The sequence below is a fragment of the Piliocolobus tephrosceles genome, chromosome 5 (genome assembly GCF_002776525.5).
Source record: "Piliocolobus tephrosceles isolate RC106 chromosome 5, ASM277652v3, whole genome shotgun sequence".
Lineage (NCBI taxonomy): Eukaryota > Metazoa > Chordata > Mammalia > Primates > Cercopithecidae > Piliocolobus > Piliocolobus tephrosceles.
This window is the reverse complement of record NC_045438.1, coordinates 96,667,673-96,689,564: the sequence shown is the minus strand read 5'-3', so window position 1 is coordinate 96,689,564 and position 21,892 is coordinate 96,667,673. Positions and strand designations below refer to the sequence as shown.

At 36.9% G+C, this 21,892-nt stretch overlaps 1 protein-coding gene across 12 annotated transcripts in view; it reads left to right on the top strand.

Annotated features, from left to right (window-relative positions):
* Positions 1 to 21,892, top strand: part of SENP6 (SUMO specific peptidase 6) — a 116,080-nt gene that overhangs the window by 64,180 nt on the left and 30,008 nt on the right. For all 12 annotated transcript variants that reach the window (XM_023219266.1, XM_023219270.1, XM_023219274.1 and 9 more), the window contains 7 exons: positions 826 to 1,055; positions 5,012 to 5,182; positions 10,287 to 10,320; positions 10,711 to 10,905; positions 11,892 to 12,118; positions 13,428 to 13,537; positions 13,658 to 13,774. In XM_023219266.1, the coding sequence (XP_023075034.1) occupies positions 826 to 1,055; positions 5,012 to 5,182; positions 10,287 to 10,320; positions 10,711 to 10,905; positions 11,892 to 12,118; positions 13,428 to 13,537; positions 13,658 to 13,774 (1,084 nt within the window). The remainder of the gene's footprint in view (positions 1 to 825; positions 1,056 to 5,011; positions 5,183 to 10,286; positions 10,321 to 10,710; positions 10,906 to 11,891; positions 12,119 to 13,427; positions 13,538 to 13,657; positions 13,775 to 21,892) is intronic.

Genomic DNA, 21,892 nt, shown 5'->3' with positions numbered 1-21,892 from the left:
TATCATCAGCAAGACTTATTGAACATTAGGTACTGGTCCAGATTTTTCCAAGGACCAGTTAAGATTTTAGTAACTTCCTGTGTGAGATAAAATTACTTGGCTACAACTGGGCACGGTGGCTGAAGCCTATAATCCCAACACTTTGGGAGGGTGAGGCGGGTGGATCACCTGAGGTCGCAAGTTTGAGACCAGCCTCGCCAACGTGGTGAAACCCCATCTCTACTAAAAATACAAAAATTAGCTGGGTGTGGTGGTGCACACCTGTAATCCCAGCTACTCGGGAGGCTGAGGCAGGAGAATCACTTGAACCCAGAAGGCAGAGGTTGCAGTGAGCCAAGATTGCATCACTGTACTCCAGCCTGGGTGACAGAATGAGATTCCGTCTCAAAAGAAAAAAAAAAACTTAACTACATGAAGTTTCACATATATTTACAATGCATGCTATTTTGCGAACAAGTTGTATGCAAATTATTTTTTGCACCTTAAATTTTTTGGGACTCTGAAATGGACCTACGATTCTTCTTGTAACTTGCTGATACTGCTGTTTGGGTGAGTGGTGATGAACTGTAAAATCAAATTTTATATTTGTATAATTTTTTTAAAAGATGCCAAGTCTTAATGCTTTCTTCAGATTTAACTTTTTATCAGATAGAGTGGATTGTATCTTCATTCATTTTTATTAATCTTAGATCTGGAGGAGGTCCAAAGCAAATTGAATATATTTTCCACTTTGGTAATTTATTTGACTTTTTAATGGACAGAAATGAAATACAAAATTATAACTGTAGTTTTAATATAAATTATAAATTATTAAAATACTTTTAGTCATTTTGTCCAGTGATGATGATGATGACAACGACAGAACTAATAGAAGAGAGAGCATATCTCCTCAGCCTGCCGATTCAGCATGTTCTTCCCCTGCACCATCCACTGGAAAAGTAGAAGCAGCACTAAATGAAAATACCTGCAGAGTAGAGTGTGAACTACGAAGCATTCCAGAAGACTCAGAGTTAAATACAGTTACATTGCCAAGAAAAGCAAGAATGAAAGACCAGGTACTTTTCACATCTGTTGACATTTGTTCAGATTAATGCCTCCATTTTGGGGTGTAAACCTTTTTTAGAAGGCAGTTTGGTAGCGCCAGGAGAAAACAATGGATTATTCATTAAGTGGGGCTTAAACACCACGTGGGAGATTATTTGGAAGAACATTAAGCCATATACAAAAATAAGTTTCAATTAAATTTAAGGCTTAAAGTATAAAAAATTCAACAAGAAAACACAGTATCAACCTTACAATAAAATGTCAGTATGTACAGAGATTTCTTCTAAAATCTAGCAGAGGAGAGAAGTCATTTTAACAGGGATATATTTTACTGTAATAGTATGTTTCATTGTGTTATGTTTTATATTTTACTATAAAAGTTTCAAAACGTTCACATGGAGAGAGGTAATATGGATGATGTCAATAGACAATGCATCTAGAACAACTATTTGTAATGCAGGTGACATAATATTTTAATGTCTGTAATAGACTAAGAACTCTTAAAATTTACAGGATTAAAATAAAGTGAACAAAGGATAAGAATGGACAAAAATAGAAAATTCATGTAGTAAACTACCACATGAAAAGTGCAAATTAAGGAAAATGAAATACAACTGTATTCAATGGACTTTAAAAATTGTTACAAAATCAGTTAATATTGTGCTGTTGTCAAGAATCCAAGGGAAAGGATACTTTCCCAGTTTGCTGATGGAAAAGAAAGTTACTATGGTCTTTTGGGAAAGAAATGTGAAAATGACCATTAAAAAATTTTTAATGTGTACTATTTGACCAAATAATTAATTCCTTAGACTCCATCTTCCCCAGTACATAAGACTTTATATGCAGACATGATTATTGGCAAACAAAATCATTGCCTGTTAATATGGATATGGCTGAAGAAGTTACGGTATATCCATATGATGCAGCCATTGAAAATAAAAATTAGAACTTATATTAGTGACTTAGGATGTCTGCATGGTGCTGTTAAGTGAGAATACCAAATTAATGAAATATGTGTATATTACTTTAGTAAGAACATTTTTATAAAATAATAAACTTGTATGTTAAATTGTTTGTGTTTATACATGTCAGTATGTTCATAGGAGTACAGATAAAAATATGGGAACATATATACTTGGTTGTTAAGATGGGAACCTTAAAAAATGAGAAACAACAAAAGTAATCATAAGGATAAAAGAAAAATATATGAATTTATTTATTTACTTATTTAAAGGGGGGATCTTGCTCTATTACCCAGGCTGGGATTACAGGTGCAAGCCACTGTACCCGGCTGGATTAATATTTTTATATAATCTTACAGAATGCCTTTCCAACATGGTAGCACAAGCAAAAATAGTAAATGAAAAGATGAATATATCTGATTAAATGAAAATTAGAACAGTGTAGAAAACACTCTAAACACAATTTGATAGATGAATGCAAATGGAAAAATAGTAAACTATGTGACAAAGTGTAAAGTAGTCCTTTGTATATTTTTAATTTTTAAAAAATCAAGAAATAGAGGCAAACCATAGGGAAATAAGGAAAGGAAATGAATAGAATTTAAAAAAAAAATAGTAATCAAAGTAGTGAAAATGAAATTAAAATACCTTTTGTGAACTTCAGATTGCTGAAAATTTTAAAACTATGATATTGTCTCATCTTGATCAGTGTTTGGAGAAGTGGAATGTTGAGTGTATAAGTTGGTTTAACTGTTGAGGACAGTTTGGCAGTAATTCTAAATGTGTACCACAATTGACTGGACTGCAAAAATGCTCTTTGAAGAATAGTTTGCTATGGCAAGAGATTGGAAAGAACGTAGATGTCCAGCATATGAGTTCAGTTAAATTAATGATGAATTTCCATGTAATGGAATGTTTAGATGAGCAGTTTTCAGACTGACACACTGAATCGTAAGGGTACCTCAGTGTGTACTGTCTTCGATGATGCTCCATGGAGGGTGTGGAACATTCAAATTTTAGACTAAATCCTTTACTGTAGATTCAACTGGAGCAGCTCTTACCTGTTTTATTAGTGAGCTAAATAACCTCTCATTTGAAGATGTAACTCTACAGCTAAAAACAAAACAAAACACTTTTAAACCTCTCTAACAGGTTTCTTTAATAATAAGGGAAAATAGACCGGATACGGTGATGCACACCTGTAATCCCAGCACTTTGGGAGGCCAAGGTGGACAGTTCCCTGAGGTCAGGAGTTCAAGACCAGTCTGGCCAACATGGTGAAACCCTGTCTCTACTAAAAGTACAGAAACATTAGCCAGGCATGTGCCTATAATCCCAGCTACGTGGGAGGCTGAGGCAGGAGAATTGCTTGAACCCCCTAGGGAGGTGGAGGTTGCAGTGAGCCGAGATCATGTCACTGCACTCTAGCCTGTGCAACAGAGTGAAACTCCATCTCAAAAAATAATAACAGTAATGGAGAATATTAATGATAAATCTGTTAATAAGCCTGAAAAAGCAGTTCACAAAATAATATGTGTATGATTTTATATCATATATATGATCATATTTTGTTTAAAATACATATTTTTTCCTGTGACATAGATCATAGAAATACCTTTAGAAAGATAATGGGAATGGTGGACATTCTTTTCCCTTATTTTCTGTCAAGATATTGTTTTATTCTTGTGATGATAATAAAGATACTAATATAATTAAATTAAAATTATATACCTATATAAAGTGTTTATGATTAATTTCTATTTGGAAGTGACTGGAATAATAATTTAACAGATGAAACAGTTTAAAATATGTAAACATATAAGGAAGGGTTATTTCATAATGCAGATAACCATTCCCCTAAATTGCTTGCTTTCTAAATAATTGCTGATTTAATTGAAGTATCATTGCCACTATACTAGCAGCATTTTACTGTGCATGAAGCACTCTGCTAAACTGGTTTTTATGCATTAACTCAGTTGAGTAGATACTCTTACTCTGTATATTTTAAAGTTTAGGGAACCAAAACTTGCGTAAGTTATTAAGTTTTACAAGATCAGTTTTTGTTGTTGTTGTTGTTGTTGTTGTTTTTGAGAAGGAGTTTCGATCTTGTCGCCCAGACTGGAGTGCAGTGGCGTGTTCTTGGCTCATTGCAACCTCCGCCTCCCAGTTAAGCAATTCTCCTGCCTCAGCCTCTGGAGTAGCCAGGATTACAGTCACCTGCCACCACACCCAGCTAATTTTTTGTATTTTTAGTAGAGACAGGTTTCACTGTGTTGGGCAGGCTGGTATCGAACTCCTGACCTCAGGTGATCCGCCCATCTCGGCCTCCCAAAGTGCTGGGAGTACAGGCGTGAGCCACCGTGCCCAGCCAAGATCAGATCTTTAAAAGGTGGTGTTGGCCAGGCGCGGTGGCTACGTCTGTACTCCCAGCACTTTGGGAGGCCGAGGTGGGCAGATGACGAGGTCAGGAGATCGAGACCATCCTGGCTGACACGGGGAAACCCCGTCTCTACTAAAAATATTAAAAAAAAAATCGCCGGGTGTGGTGGTGGGCGCCAGTATCCAAGCTACTCAGGAGGCTGAGGCAGGAGAATGGCGTGAACCCGGGAGGCAGAGCTTGCATTGAGTGGAGATCACGCCACTGCACTCCAGCCTGGGTGACAAAGCAAGACTCCATCTCAAAAATAAATAAATAAATAAATAAATATAAAATAAAAGGTTGTGTGGCTGTTTGAATCCAGGCAGTCTGATTCCCAGAGTACTATTCCTGACTGCCATGCTATTACTCAAATTTATATAACAACTAAAGTATAGCTAAATAAGATACAGGTATTTACTGTTATATAAAAACCATGAATGTTAATTTTACCTAACACTGTTGAAGGGAAATCCATTTTGTGTTGTGATATTTACGTTTCTTTTATTGGGTCTTTGCATATGGTTATACTTAGCTTGCAGCTTTGTTTTAGTGAATTATTAAGTGAAAATTTTCTTTTCCTTTTTAGTTTGGCAATTCTATTATCAACACACCTCTAAAACGTCGTAAAGTGTTTTCTCCAGAAACTTTAGTTGATCCTTTAGCTTTAAGCTGCCAAAGTTCCTTTGACAGTGTCATTTTAAACTGTCGAAGTATACGAGTAGGAACACTCTTCCGGCTGTTAGTAGAGCCTGTAATTGTAAGTACATTCTTAAGCTCTTTACTATACCAATTATAACATTAAAAGTTCCATTGCTAAAGCTAATATATAGTATTTTAAATTTGTAAATTAAAATATTTAATAGAATATCAAAATTAGTTCAAGATTTCATGTTGCTTTAAGAGTATATAAATAGTAGCTCCTCACCATTAAAATGAGTTAGAAAACCTTCCAGTATGTTATTGTTTATTATCATGCCAGCTTAGTGCATGAAACTTTCAATGAGTTAGAAAACCTTCCAATATGTTACTGATTTAGTATCATGCCAGCTAAGTGCATGAAAAGAATATATTAAAGAACTGTAGTGAGTGAATGAAGATTCCAGAAGCTTTGGGATCTGCTGGAAAATGTATTACAGCATCAAGACTCCTAGAAATAGATTATTGTACTATAATGGCTGCCCAAAAGGCATTGTGCATTGTACTAGTTCATTGTCCACAATGTGTACTTACTATTCTGCCACCAATCCAAGTTTTTATTTTCTGTTTGAAATTTTAATATAATCTCCTTAACTAGTCTTCTTAGTCATCATTTTTCTCTCTAATGTATTCTAAACATTGTTGCTGGATTAATTGTACAGCACTGTATGCATTCTGTAAGCCTTTATTTTATAATGTCTTAACTTGGTGTCCCTATGTGTTTCCAACTCTTCTTTCAAACTAATATTGTCCTTTTTACATAATTGTCCTAACATTGTCCTTTTTACATAAAGCACTTATCTTTAAGAGAACTTATTGCCGGGCATGGTGTCTCACGCCTGTAATCTCAGCACTTTGGGAGGCCAAGGCGGCTGGATCATGAGGTCAGGAGTTTGAGACCAGCCTGGCTAATATGCTGAAACCCCATCCCTACTAAAAATACAAAAATTAGCCTTGTGTGGTGGCATGTGCCTGTAGTCCCAGCTGCTTGGGAGGCTGAGGCAGGAGAATCGCTTGAACCTGGGAGGCGGAGGTTGCAGTGAGCGGAGATTGCGCCACTGCACTCCAGCCTGGGTGACAGATTGAGACTCTGTCTCAAAAAACAAAAAAACAAAAAAACAAAAAAAAAAAAAAAAAAGAGAGAGAGAAATAATTATATCACAGCAGGAAAGTTGTAAGGTGTTTTATTATTTAATGTAATGAATAATAACTGTTTCTTTTCTGGTAAAGGTTCTTCATGGTTCTAGAATACAATATGATCAAAAGAAAAAAATTATTTATAGGAGAAAATGAAATGTGAACCTGATTTCTTAGCAGACCACAGCTCTATGCAAATCCAGCAAATTTTTCTTTTCCATCAAAAACCTTAAGCTTCTCACAATTTACAAACTAACAGTTTCAGAAGTACCCTGGAGATTCAAAGCCAATTATATATAAATTATCTACCCTTTATTGCCCAATAATATTGTAACATATGTCAGTGTTTTTAGGGATTTATGAAATTTGTATTTTGTTACAGCCCTCATACTGCAGACTGTCTTTCCTGGTTTCTGTCCATTAACAGAAATGTCACTGTGTGTCACTTTGTACCTCAAAAATTTTCAGGAGTGCCCTGTAACTTTTATGGTTTTCTCCCACATTAGCACTGTTATTTATAACTCTTCAGTGTGATGAGTAAGGTTTTGCTGGTGATTTAGACATTTAATTAGAAAGTTGCATATTTAGTCTTAAAGCTATTTATGAAGAACTATATTAAAATTTGGGTGAATTTTTCTAATAGGTTATATTTGCTACAGTGAAGAAAAACTTTGTAAATTTAGTTAAAAAAATAAAAGGCAGTATATGGAACATAAAATGTGTCAGTTTAAACATTATAATGCTAAATGAAATATTCCAGCCAAAAAATATAATGTGGAAATTTGCAGTGTGGTATTAACCTTACTTGTAGCATGAGATTTTTCGCAAAGGTGTTCTGCATTGAAGAATAATTAGTGATTATTATTAAGTAATTATTATTAAGTAATTAATTATTAAGAATAATTCTTCAGATAGTATAAATAAAAAGATGATTTGATATTTTCTTCTTTTTCTTGAACATAACCTCATTATGTTTTGTAGTGAAATGATTTATCTGCCAAGTTATGATTAATCTGAGAAACAGGTTTTAAATGTTTTACTATATTCAGTGTTTTATAAAATTCTACACTTGTTTATTATTAGATAATTTAATCATTTTAATTCTCTCGGTGATATAATTGGCGTTATTATTATCATTATTATTATTATTTTGAGACAGAGTCTCACTCTGTCGCCCAGGCTAGAGTGCAGTGGCGCCATCTCGGCTCACGGCAAGCTCTGTCTCCCGGGTTTACGCCATTCTCCTGCCTCAGCCTCCTGAGTAGCTGGGACTACAGGCGCCAGCCACCACGCCCGGCTAATTTTTTGTAGTTTTAGTAGAGACGGGGTTTCACTGTGTTAGCCAGGATGGTCTCGATTTCCTGACCTCGTGATCCACCTGCCTCGGCCTCCCAAAGTGCTGGTATTACAGGTGTGAGCCATTGCACCTGGCCAATTGGCATTATTTAGGAGTATCTATTTTATTTAAAAGCAAGTGCTTTTTTAAGGAAGTAAAATGGCGTGTATTATTAGGAATACCACATATGTGCAAATACAAAGTAATCCCTCATTTTTCAAATGAGAATATATAAAATCAAGGTTTTCATTCAGTTTAAATTTAGGAACTTTCACAATTAGATGAAATAGACCAATGTCCACTTTTGTTTTCTTTCTTTTTTTTTTTTTTTTGAGACTGAGTCTCACTGTTGTTGGCCTAGGCTGGAGTGCAGTGGTGCAATCTCGGCTCACTGCAGCCTCCACCTCTTGGGTTCCAGCAATTCTCCTACCCCAGCCTCTCAAGTAGCTGAGATTACAGGTGCCTGCCACCATGCCTGGCTAATTTTTGTATTTTTAGTAGAGATGGGGTTTCATCGTCTTGGCCAGGCTGGTGTTGAACTCCTGACCTCAGGTGATCCACCTGCCTTGGCCTCCCAAAGTGCTGGGATTACAGGTGTGAGCCACCACACCCAGCCCGGTGTCTACTTATAATATTAATATTTATGTGTGATTTACTTACATATTTCTAAATGACAAATATTTAGATGTAACTTCCTTCAATTCCTTTATCTTATGCAACAATTTTATTTAAATGCATTATGTCAGCCAGGTGTGGTGGCTGTAATCCCAGCACTTTGGGAGGCTGAGGCAGGTGGATCACTTGAGGTCAGGAATTTGAGATCAGCCTAGTCAACATGGTCAAACCCCATCTCTACTAAGACTACAAAAATTAGCGGGGTGTGGTGGCGTGCACCGTAACCCTAGCGACTAGGGAGGCTGAGTCAGGAGAATCACTTGAACCCGGGAGGTGGAGGTTGCAGTGAGCCAAGATTGTGCCACTGCCTTCCAGCTTGGGTGACAGAGCGAGACTCATTCTCAGATAAATGAATGAGTGAATGCTTTGTGTCGTCATTATTGACACTTTTTGAATCAGCTAACATTTTTCCAAAACATACAATGTCAACATCCATGTATGCTAGAATGTTTCGCAAGCTACAGTACTTTTTTTTTTTTAGTGATGAGGTCTCTCTTTGTTCCCCAGTTCAGTGCTGCAGTCATAACTAACTGTAACCTTGAACTCCTAAGCACAAGCAGTCCTTCCACCTCAGGCCCCAAGTAGTTGGGACTATAGGCACATGCCATCTATACCCGGCTCAGTTTTTCTTTTTTTGAGATGATGTCTCACTATTTTTGCCCAGGGTGGAGTGCAGTGGCACAATCTTGACTCATTGCAACCTCTGCCTCCCGGGTTCAAGCGATTCTCCTGCCTCAGCCTCCTGAGTGGCCGGGATTACAGGCATGCATTTCCATGCCTGGCTAATTTTTTATACTTTTAGTAGAGACGGGGTTTCAATCTGTTGACCAGGCTGGTCTCAAACTCCTGGGCTCAAGCGATCCTCCCAAAATGCTGGGATAACAGTTAAAAGCCACCATTCCCTGCCGGTACCCGTGCTTAATGTCCCCAAATAATGTGTTACTTCCCAGAGAAACCAGTTAACATACTCCTTTCAAACGCAATCTTTAGAGAGTATGTTTAGTGACATTCTAGACTTTGCAATTAATTATTGTAGTAATTGCTAAATTTATTTTATATTTCCTTTCTCTTTTTACATTATAAAAATCTTCACACTGAAAAGTTGAAAGAATTTTGCAGTGAACTTTATATAACTCCCAGTTAAATTCTACTATTAGCATTTTATTGTATTTGCTTTCCATATATCTATTCATCCCTGTATGTATTCATTTGTCTTGTTTTTTTTTTTTTTTTTTTGAGGTGGAGTCTCGCTCTATCGCCCGGACTGGAGTGCAGTGGCCGGATCTCAGCTCACTGCAAGCTCTGCCTCCCGGGTTTACGCCATTCTCCTGCCTCTAGCCTCCCCAGTAGCTGGGATTACAGGCGCCCGCCACCTCGCCCGGCTAGTTTTTGTATTTTTAGTAGAGACGGGGTTTCACCGTGTTAGCCAGGATGGTCTCGATCTCCTGACCTCGTGATCCACCCGTCTCGGCCTCCCAAAGTGCTAGGATTACAGGCTTGAGCCACCGCTCCCGGCCTGTCTTGTTTTTAAATGCATTTCAAAATACTTGCCTCTTCTTTGAATCTGTTAACTTCTGTAAAATAATTAATTCAGGCTATGGTAGGCTTAATGTGTCTTTTCCACATTGAAATAATTAGTTAGAAAATACCATTTTGTAACCACCAGTAATAAATAATTCAGGCAAGGACCATCAATGGATGCAAAGACAATTGAGTGAATGTCAAACCCCCATGACGTGCAGTTTGCCTGTATAACAAACCTGCACATGTACCCCTGAACCTAAAATAAAAGTTAGAAAAGAAAGAGTGATGGAAGGGATGTGGCAAGATGTTAACAGTTTTAACAGTTATTTAGGTAAGGAATATTTAGGTGTCATTATAATGTTATACCAACCTCTCTGTGGGATTTTAAGAGATAAACGAGTAATATAGGAAACATTCTAAGTACTTGAATAGAAAAGTGAAACCTGCCTTTCTTTGTAAGTCTAGAGCAATACTAATTCATCCTCTTTTTTAGTTTTGTTTAGATTTTATCAAGATACAGCTAGACGGTAAGCTATTTTATGTTTTTTTACTCACTAAAGCTTTCTTTACACCAAAGCACTTTACAGGAATAAAAGATTAAATAATATTCATAGAATTTATTAAGATGGTTAGTTGTTACATATATTTTCTTATCCAAGGGCATATATCTTGGTGCAAATTTCATTCAGAAATATCACAGAGCCTAACTTTTTAGAAACCCCTTTTCATTTGGAAAAAATAAAAAAGCTTCTTTAAGGCAGTTATAAAGATTTTTTTTTATTACCCACAAGAGTAATGATGTGCAGAGCATAATAAATATGTACTTACGTTTAAACTTGTATTTCCTCACAATTTCCCCCATTCATGATATTACCCTCTTAAAAGTTATTTTTCCATTTCCATTTGTTTTCCTCCAGAACGAGACCGTGATCCTGTAGAGGTTATTTTAAATACCTCTGATCTAACTAAATGTGAATGGTGTAATGTCCGAAAATTACCCGTAGTGTTTCTTCAGGCAATTCCAGCAGTTTATCAAAGGCTGAGTATGCAACTGCAAATGAATAAGGAGGATAAAGTTTGGAATGATTGTAAAGGAATAAATAAATTAACAAGTAAGTTGTGTAAAACAGATTATAATAGGTAATTATAATAGATATTGTATTTACAATAGCTGTTGAATAGCAAAATGTGAATGCACTTTGACAGATGCCTTAGATGTATATTATCTACAATTCTCACAGCTACCTTGTGAAATAGATTATTACTTTCTCCATTTTACAGATGAGGAAAAACTCACAGAAAGTGGAGGGCTGAAGATAAAACCCAGACTTACTCATTTAGAAAGTTTCTAAGTAGATTAAAACCCAAAAGATCCGCGCTCTTCACTAACACTGTAATCTGAGTAAACTAAAATTTTTTAACTGATAGGAATATTAAATGTAAATCAGCCATATAAATCTGGAAATCTTGAAACTTGGCCTGAATAGGAAGTTATTAAGTTCATAAAATGGGCCTTAAGTCTTTATAATACATAGATGTGGTTCTCCAGGTTTTTTTCCTTCACCTTTAACACTTAAAGCATGGCTTGACTGCTTAGAAGATAAACACATTTCAGCAGTAATTGCTGCTTCAGCTTAATTATGAAAAAGTGTTAGCTACCAGTGAATCTGCAAGAGTTGGCACATTAGTGAAAAGATGTTTTGCAGTTAGATTCTCTTGAGATACTATCAGTTCACGTGGCAATTTTCTATTTGTGTTTGACAAAAATGTTAACTATTATATCTTTAAGACTATAGATTTAGATTTATTAGATGAAGTAAGTAAATTAGTTACATCCGTGAATAGATTTGTTCTTGAACTGTTGTTAGAGTAATGTATTCTGGTTCCTTCCTTCTAATAACTTAAGTGAACTTGGCATGTAACACACACTGGTCTTTCCAATGATTGTTGTGTATCCACTGTATGTCACACATTGTTGTGGACCTTTTTACTGGGATTTCTGATTATCTTCCCGGAAAGAATTAATAATTACTCCTTTAAAAGTATCTATTTACTTTTGTTTTTTTTTAGACTTATAGTTATGTTTATTTCTTTTCAGATTTGGAAGAACAATATATAATTTTAATTTTTCAAAATGGCCTTGATCCTCGGGCAAATATGGTATTTGAAAGTATCATTAATGAAATTGGTATAAAGAATAACATTTCCAATTTTTTTGCGAAAATTCCCTTTGAAGAAGCTAATGGCAGACTTGTTGCCTGTACACGAACCTATGAAGAGAACGTCAAAGGAAGTTGTGGGCAAAAGGAAAACAAAATTAAAACTGTAATTATGTTTTTTAATTTTAGAAATATTCTTAAATTATGGGTAGTTTTAAAGGAAAATATATTTTATTTTAATACTGTTCCTTTCAGTGTTAAATACTTTAAATTCTATTTCAGAATTACTTGCTTTCATGTGTGATTTGTAAACTACCTTGTGTCAAAACAGTGGTGGGTGGGTGACAAATAGTACTCGATACAGGTCTCAGAAGCATTTTTGGTTCCTCCACATTCTATCCTTATCTTTACTTATCATCATTTTTTCTGTCATCCTTTTTTCTTTATACCCTACTTCCAACATATATATGCACATACCACTACTTTCAAATGGATTGGTTACCCTGTGTCTTAGGTTTGAAAAAATTGTGGTCCATGGTGTACATTTGTATGCAACATAGACATATATGAAAAATGAAGAATACGTGCTATTTGATCTTTATTGTCAAAACATGTATCTAATACTAAAATAATTACTCATATAGCTAGGTAACTCTGAAGCCACCTGAAGCAAAGGTCACAATACTACTATAACACATAGTATAATGGTAAATAATACAAACATAATTTTAAAACATCTTAAGTTTATTTGCTATTACAGCAGCTTAGCTTTGCTGACCTAATTTATTGGGAACAGATCTCTCAAACTGCCTACAAACTTGGAAATATGGCTATCCGCAGCACAATCTTGGTGATAGTTGAGTAAGGACTCCCCAAAGAACTATAAATACAGTTAGTGAGTTGAGAAAAGAACAAAAGAAGGATGGGAAATGGTTCTCTTTCTTTTGCATAGTTGGCATGGGAGACAGTGCCAGAGGAAGAAAAGAGCAGCATAATGCAACTGGGATGGACTCAAACTTCAATGGAAGGTTCTTTCCTCTAAGGAACCCATTTCACTTAGCTTTATGGAGGGCTGAAACTCATTAGACTATGTTCCCTGAGCCTCTGCCCCTACATCTTATAGATTGCCTAGCCATTGAACGAAGAGGCAAAAACCACTTTGGTTTTTTAGAAAGGTTCTTTGAATGTTACCAGCATTATCTGATTTAATGTAGATAGTAGAGATCTTAGAGAAGTAAGATACTGAAAAATTACTGTTACATGAGTTGGGAGAGTATCACTATCTAGAAGCTACAGATAAAAAGAAAGTGGCCCCTAGTTTTGCCTGTTTCTTATTTTTAATTGTTAAATATCATGCATACTTTTTAGTTCCGTATTTTTAATCCTTTTGCATTGAAACACATTCATGCCTTATGCTTACCCTTTTTATTGAAACTTTTCCTAATTGACTGTAAATTGCTAATTTCCTTTACCAGGTATCATTTGAATCTAAAATACAGCTTAGAAGCAAACAAGAATTTCAGTTTTTTGATGAAGAAGAAGAAACTGGAGAAAACCACACCATCTTCATTGGCCCAGTAGAAAAGTGAGAGAATTCTTTAATATTTGCAATGATCTTAAATGTCTTTCTCTGTTTTATTACATTTCAGTTGTGTATACATATATATAGATTTGTTTATTTGCTTGCCTTCTAATTTTGTTACAGGTTGATAGTATATCCACCACCTCCAGCTAAGGGAGGCATCTCCGTTACTAATGAGGACCTGCACTGTCTAAATGAAGGAGAATTTTTAAATGATGTTATCATAGACTTTTATTTGAAGTAAGTTAATTTTCCACTGATCTTTTATTAAATCTTTAACATTCCGTCATATCGTATGTCTGTTTTCCAGAGTCAGGCTTTTTGAGTTTTAAATTCCATCTCTACCACTTACTGTGTGACATTTGGGGAGTTATTTAATCTGTTTCTGTCTTTGCACATTTTAAAAATGAGAATTCTGTCTAAAGAGTTGTGAAAATTGGGCCAGGGAGTTGACTTATGCCTATAATCCTGACACTTTGAGAGGTCAAGGTGGGAGGATCGCTTGAGCCCAAGAGTTCAGGACCAGCCTGGGAAACAAAGTGAGACCCTGTCTCCACAAAAAATTTAAAAATTAGCCAGACATATACCTATAATCCCAGCCACTTTGGAGGCTCAGGCAGGAAGATTCCCTGAGCCGGGGAGTTCGAAGTTGCAGTGAGTCATGATGGTGCCACTGCACTCTAGCCTGGTCAACAAAGCAAAACCCTACCCCCACACCCACCTCCCAAAAACAGGAGTTGTGAGAATTAAATGAGATTGTACATATGAAGTAGTAGGAAAAATGCCTAGTACAATGTTAGAAGTTTATGGTCTTTTAGGAAGCACAAATACGGAATTAAAACAATGATAGAAACATTAACATGGTGCAGACTTAGCAGTTGAGAGAATGCTTCATTATCTTTGGAGGTTGGGAGATGTGAGGGACCAGGAAGCTTTCCTGGAAGAACTTACATTATGACCCAATATATGTTATGACCCAACATACACATGTATACACCTATGTGCAGTGTCTTTATACATGTATCAATTTGTATGTTTTTACTGGTGTGTGATATAAAATGGACATGTCTATGAAATAAAACAGAACTTAGCATCAGTATGCATAGTTCTCTGTAATATTTTCTAGTTTCTTATACTGTGTTTCGTTAAACAAAACAAAACTTTCAAAAATTGATGCTGGAATCTGCTGAATTGATTTTATAGCCTATTGGTGGTTGCAGCTCAGTTTGGTGGGAAAACACATGTTGTTATAAAGAGCAAAGTTTTGATCAGCGAAATGATGCAATTGAATTTCTGTAAGACCATTTTGACAGGCATGACACTGTGGAAGTCTAGATGAGAGGTGATTTAAGGAAACAAGACAATTTAAGGAGCGTAATTAAGATATTTTAGTTAAAATGATGAGACGTTTTATGAGGTAGAATTGTTTAGTATATAGAATTAGTAGTACTCCAGGACTGATTAAGTGGATATTAAGGAGGAGAGAAAAGGGTGCCAGGTAGCTCCTCGTTTTGTGGCTCAAAAGACCTGCTAAATGATGTTGGCACTAAAGCAGTGAATGCAGAAGCAGAACAGGCTTGGGTGAGGAGGGGATAAGTTCCCTTTTAGATATCTATGATATAACAAAAGGACAGTGCCAATCAGCAGTTTAGCAAATGGTTTTAGAGTTTGGTTGAGTTCTGACCAACAGAGATGGTAAGATGTTGTTTAATTGTGAGAATGAATGAAATTGCTTAGGTAGGGATGTAGAATGAGAAAAAGAGTCTAAGGACAGATCCTGGAGATTAAATTTGAAAAGATAGACCGGGAATAAAAAGGCTCCCATGAATAATTTTCAAAGCTGTTCAAGAAGTAAGAAGAGAAATTGAAGGGAAGTGAGAGCTTTAAAGGAGATTATATTCAGTGCTAACAATATAGCAGAGATCAGGGCAGATAAGGGCTAATATAATAAGGTAATTAAGGTCAACTATGCAGCCTGGACTTGCATCCCAGTCCCAGGGGTAGCAAGTTACCCCTGAACTCCATTGGAGATGGTATCAGTGGAGGCCTGTTGGAGACCTCCCACCCCATCCATCAGTAACAGGGAGCCCTCTGTTATCAGTGGAGGTCTAGTATAGAACATGTACTTTTAGTCCCACCTCACAATAGTGAGGTAACACCTACTACCCATTGGAGTGTGGTGCTAGAGGAAGTCTGCTAAAACACAAGAATTATATTGCTCTACATAGTTGCCAGCAAAAACAAAAACCATAATACTCAAAATGTCCACATTTCAAAATGAAAATAATTTGCCTTACCCAGAATCAGGAAGATCTCAAACTGAATGAGAAAAGAAAGTCAATAGATATTAACACCAAGAAGACACAAATGTCAGAATTACTTGACAAAGATTTTAAAGTATCTGATACAGTTGGGGTTTGTGTCCCCACTGAAATCTCATGTCCATTTGTAATCCCCACTGTTGGAAGAGGGGCCTTGTGGGAGGTGATTGGATTCTAGGGGCAGATTTCCTCCTTGCTATCCTTGTTATAGTGAGCAAGTTCTCACAAGTTCTGGTTATTTATAAAAGTGTGTAGCACCTCCCCCTTTGCTCTCTCTTACTCCTGCTCCGGCCCTGTAAGATGTACTTCCTTCCTCTTCACCTTCCCTCATGATTCCAAGTTTCCTGAGGCCTCCACAGCCATACTTCCTGTACAGCCTGTGGATCTGTGAGTCAATTAAACCTCTTTTCTTTATAAATTACCCAGTCTCAGGTAGTTCTTTTTGTTGTTGTTGTTTTTTATTTTATTTTTTTTGGAGATGGAGTCTCGCTCTGTCACCCAGTCTGCAGTGCAGTGGCGTGATCTCGGCACACTGCAGCCTTTGCCTTCTACATTCAAGCAGTCCTTCCACCTCAACCTCTCGAGTAGCTGGGATTATAGGCACTCACTACCACACCCAGCTAATTTCAGGTAGTTCTTTCGAGCAGTGAGAGAACAGACTGATACAGCATCCATCATAAAAATGTTTTAATGAATGTGATGACAACTTGAGAAACAAATGAAAACTCAAAACAATATAAAGAAGAGAGAAGTGGATGGGTCTGTAATCCTAGCAGTTTGGGAGGTCATGGTGAGAGGATCACTTGAGGCCAGGAATTTGAGACCAGCCTGCGTAACATAGCAAAATCTTCATCTCTACAAAAAAACAAAAATGTAAAAAGGAAGAAACATACTGGAAATTTTAGAACTAAAAATACAAAACTGAAATAATGAGTTCAGGGGCTGGGCTCAATAGTGGAATGGAAAAGATGGAGGAAGGAATCAATGAACTGTCTACAAGACATGTCAAAGTAATGATATTAAATAGGTTGAGAGAAAAAGGATGGAAAAGATACACCATACAAACTTTAAACAAAAGAAAGCAGAATCTGATAAACTTCTGAGGAAAGAAAATTACCAGGGATCAAGAAGGATATTTTATAATGATAAAGGAGTGATCCACCAAGAAAACATACTAATCCTGTGTACTAAACAACAGAGTTATAAAATGTGTGAAGCAAAAACTGATAGACCTGAAAGGAGAAACAGACAAATCCACAAATAAACTTGGAGATGTTAGTACCCCTCTCTCAGCAATTGGTAGAATAACTAGAAAGAAAATCAACAAGGATATAGAAGAACTCGACAACACCATCAACCAGCAGGATCTACTCAACATCAGGATTTTTTTTTTTAATTACACTTTAAGTTCTAGAGTACATGTGCACAATGTACAGGTTTGATACATAGATACATAGGTATACATGTGCCATGTTGGTTTGCTGCACCCATCAACTCTTCATTTACATTAGGTATTTCTCCTAATGCTATCCCTCCCCCAGCCCTCCACCCTGCAACAGGCCCCAGTGTGTGATGTTCCTCGCCCTGTGTCCAAGTGAGCTCATTGTTCAGTTCCCATCTAGGAGTGAGAAAATGCTGTGTTTGGTTTTCTGTCCTTGTGATAGTTTGCTGAGAATAATGGTTTCCAGCTTTATCTATGTCCCCGCAAAGCAAATGAACTCATCCTTTTTATGGCTGCAGCTATGCATGGTGTATTGTATTCCATGTTGTATATGTGCCACATTTTCTTAATCCAGTCTATCATTGATGGACATTTGGGTTGGTTCCAACTCTTTGCTATTGTGAATAGTGCCACAATAAACATACGTGTGCATGTGTCTTTATAGTAGAATGATTTATAATCCTTTGGGAATATACCCAGTAATGGGATTGCTGGGTCAAATGGTATTTCTAGTTCTAGATCCTTGAGGAATCGCCACACTGTCTTCCACAATGGTTGAACGAATTTACAGTCCCACCAACAGTGTAAAAGCGTTCCTATTTCTCCACATCCTCTCCATCATCTGTTGCTTCCTGACTTTAAGATTGCCATTCTAACTGGCGTGAGATGATATCTGATTGTGGTTTTGGTTTGCATTTCTCTGATGACCAGTGATGATGAGCATTTTCTCATGCGTCTGTTGGCTGTATAGGTATCTTCTGTAGAGAAGTGTCTTCATATCCTTTGGCCACTTTTTGATGGGGTTGTTTTTTTCTTATAAATTTGTTTGAGTTCTTTGTAGATTCTGGATATTAGCTCTTTGTCATATGGGTAGATTGCAAAAATTTTCTGTAGGTTGCCTGTTCACACTGATGGTAGTTTCTTTTGCTGTGTGGAAGCTCTTTAGTTTAATTAGATCCGATTTGTCTGTTTTGGCCGTGTGGAAGCTCTTTAGTTTAATTAGATCCCATTTGTCTATTTTGGCTTTTGTTGCCATTGATTTTGGTGTTTTAGTCATGAAGTCCTTGCCCGTGCCTATGGCCTGAATGGTATTGTCTAGGTTTTCTTTTAGGGTTTTTATGGTTTTAAGTCTAACATTTAAGTCTTTAATGCATCTTGAATTAATTTTTGTATAAGGTGTAAGGAAGGGATACAGTTTCAGCTTTCTACATATAGCTAGCCAGTTTTCCCAGCACCATTTATTAAATAGGGAATCCTTTCCTCACTTCTTGTTTTTGTCAGGTTTGTTAAAGATCAGATGGTTGTAGGTGTGTGATGTTATTTCTGAGACTTCTGTTCCATTGGTCTATATCTCTGTTTTGGTGCAAGTACCATGCTGATTTGGTTACTGTAGCTTAGTAGTATAGTTTGAAGTCAAGTAGCATGATGCCTCCAGCTTTGTTGTTTTTGCTTAGGATTGTCTTGGCAATGCAGGCTGTTCTTTGGTTCCATATGAACTTTAAAGGAGTTTTTTCCAATTCTGTGAAGAAAGTCATTGGTAGCTTGATGGGGATGGCATTGAATCTATAAATTACTTTGGGCAGTATGACCATTTTCCCAGTATTGATTCTTCCTCTCCATGAGAATGGAATATTCTTCCATTTGTTTGTGTCTTCTTTTATTTCGTCAAGCAGTGGTTTGTAGTTCTCCTTGAAGAGGTCCTTCACATCCCTTGTAAGTTGGATTCCTAGGTATTTTATTCTCTTTGTAGGAACCGTGAATGGGAGTTCACTCATGATTTGGCTCTCTGTTTATCTGTTAATGGTGTATAGGAATGCTTGTGATTTTTGCACATTGATTTTATATCCTGAGACTTTGCTGAGGTTGCTTATCAGCATAAGGAGATTTTTGGGCTGAGACAATGGGATTTTCTAAATACACAATCATATCATCTGCAAAGAGGGACAGTTTGACTTCCCCATTTCCCAACTGAATACCCTTTATTTCTTTCACTTGCCTGATTGCCCTAGCCAGAACTTCCAACACTATGTTGAATAGGAGTGGTGAGAGAGGGCATCCTTGTCTTGTGCGGGTTTTCAAAGGGAATGCTTCCAGTTTTTGCCCATTCAGTATGATATTGGCTGTGGGTTTGTCATAAATAGCTCTTATTGATTTTCCATCAATACTTAGTTTATTGAGAGTTTTTAGCATGAAGCGCTGTTGAATTTTGTCAAAGGCCTTTTCTGCAGCTATTGAGATAATCATGTGGTTTTTGTGGTTGGTCCTGTTTATGCGATGGATTACATTTATTGATTTGCATATGTTGAACCAGACTTGCATACCAGGGATGAAGCCGACTTGATCATGGAGGATAAGCTTTTTGATGTGCTACTGGACTAGGTTTGCCAGTATTTTACTGAGGATTTTTACATCAGTGTTCATCAGGGATGTTGATCTAAAATTCTCTTTTTTTGTTGTGTCTCTGCTAGGCTTTGGTATCAGCATTGATATTGGCCTCATAAAATGAGTTAGGGACTATTTCCCCTTTTTTGTTGATTGGAATAGTTTCAGAAGGAATGGTACCAGCTCCTCTTTGTACCTCTGGTAAAATTCAACTGTGAATCCATCTGGTCCTGAACTTTTTTTGGTTGGTAGGCTATTAATTATTGCCTCAATTTCAGAACCTGTTACTGGTCTATTTAGAGATTCAAGTTCTTCCTGCTTTAGTGTTGGGAGGGTGTATGTGTTCAGAAATTTATCCATTTCTTCTAGATTTTCAAGTTTATCTGTGTAGAGGTGTTTATTCTCTGATGGTAGTTTGTATTTCTGTGGGATCAGTGGTGATACCCCCTTTATCATTTTTTTATTGCGTCTATTTGATTCTTCTCTCTTTCCTTCTTTATTAGTCTTGCTAGCAGTCTATCAATCTTGTTGATCTTTTCAAAAAACCAGCTCCTGGATTCATTGATTTTTTTTGAAGGGTTTTTTGTGTTTCTAGCTCCTTCAGTTCTGCTTTGATCTTAGTTATTTCTTGCCTTCTGGTAGCTTTTGAATGTGTTTGCTTTTGCTTCTCTAGTTCTTTTAATTGTGATGTTAGGGTGTTGATTTTAGATCTTTCCTGCTTTCTCTTGTGGGCATTTAGTGCTATAAATTTCCCTCTACACACTGCTTTAAGTTAAGATGATTTAAATGTGTCCCAGAGATTCTGGTGCATTGTGTCTTTGTTCTCACTGGTTTCAAAGAACATCTTTATTTCTGTCTTCATTTCATTATTTACCCAGTAGTCATTTAGGAGCAAGTTGTTCAATTTCCATGTAGTTGTGCAGTTTTGAGTGAGTTTCTTAATCCTGAGTTCTAATTTGATTGCACTGTGGTCTGAGAGACAATTTGTTGTGATTTCTGTTCTTTTACATTTGCTAAGGAGTGCTTCTCTTCCAATTATGTGGTCAATTTTAGAATAAGTGTGATGTGGTGCTGAGAAGAATGCATATTCTGTTGATTTGGGGTGGAGAGTTCTGTAGATGTCTATTAGGTCTGCTTGTTGCAGAGCTGAGTTCAGGTTCTGGATATCCTTATTAACCTTCTGTCTCGTTGATCTGTCTAATGTTGACAGTGGGGTGTTAAAGTCTCCCATTATTATTGTGTGGGATTCTAAGTCTCTTCGTGGGTCTCTAAGGATTTGCTTTATGAATCTGGGTGCTCCTGTATTGGGTGCGTATATATTTAGGATAGTTAGCTCTTCTTGTTGAATTGATCCCCTTACCATTATGTAATAGCTTTGTCTCTTTTGATCTTTGTTGGTTTAAAGTCTGTTTTATCAGAGACTAGGATTATAACCCCTGTGTTTTTTTTGCTTTCCGTTTGCTTCGTAGATCTTCCTCCATCCCTTTATTTTGAGCCTATGTGTGTCTCTGCATGTGAGATGGGTCTCCTGAATACAGCACACTGATGGGTCTTGACTCTTTATCCAATTTGCCAGTCTGTGTCTTTTAATTGGGGCATTTAGCCCATTTACATTTAAGGTTAATATTGTTATGTGTGAATTTGATCCTGTCATTATGATGTTTGCTGGTTATTTTGGCCATTAATTGATGCCATTTCTTCATAGCATCAACGGTCTTTACAATTTGGCCTCTTTTTGCAGTAGCTGGTACCGGTTGTTTCTTTTCATGTTTAGTGCTTCCTTCAGGAGCTCTTGTAAGGCAGGCCTGGTGGTGACAAAATCTCTCAGCATTGCTTGTCTCTAAAGGATTTTATTTCTCCTTCACTTATGAAGCTTAGTTTGGCTAGATATGAAATTCTGGGTTGAAAATTCTTTTTTTTTTTTTGAGACGGAGTCTCGTTCTTTTGCCCAGGCTGGAGTGCACTGGCCGGATCTCAGCTCACTGCAAGCTCCGCCTCCTGGGTTTATGCCATCCTCCTGCCTCAGCCTCCCGAGTAGCTGGGACTACAGGCGCCCGCCACCTCACCCAGCTAGTTTTTTTTTGTATTTTTTAGTAGAGACGGGGTTTCACCGTGTTAGCCAGGATGGTCTTGATCTCCTGACCTCGTGATCCGCCCATCTCGGCCTCCCAAAGTGCTGGGATTACAGGCTTGAGCCACCGCGTCTGGCCAAAA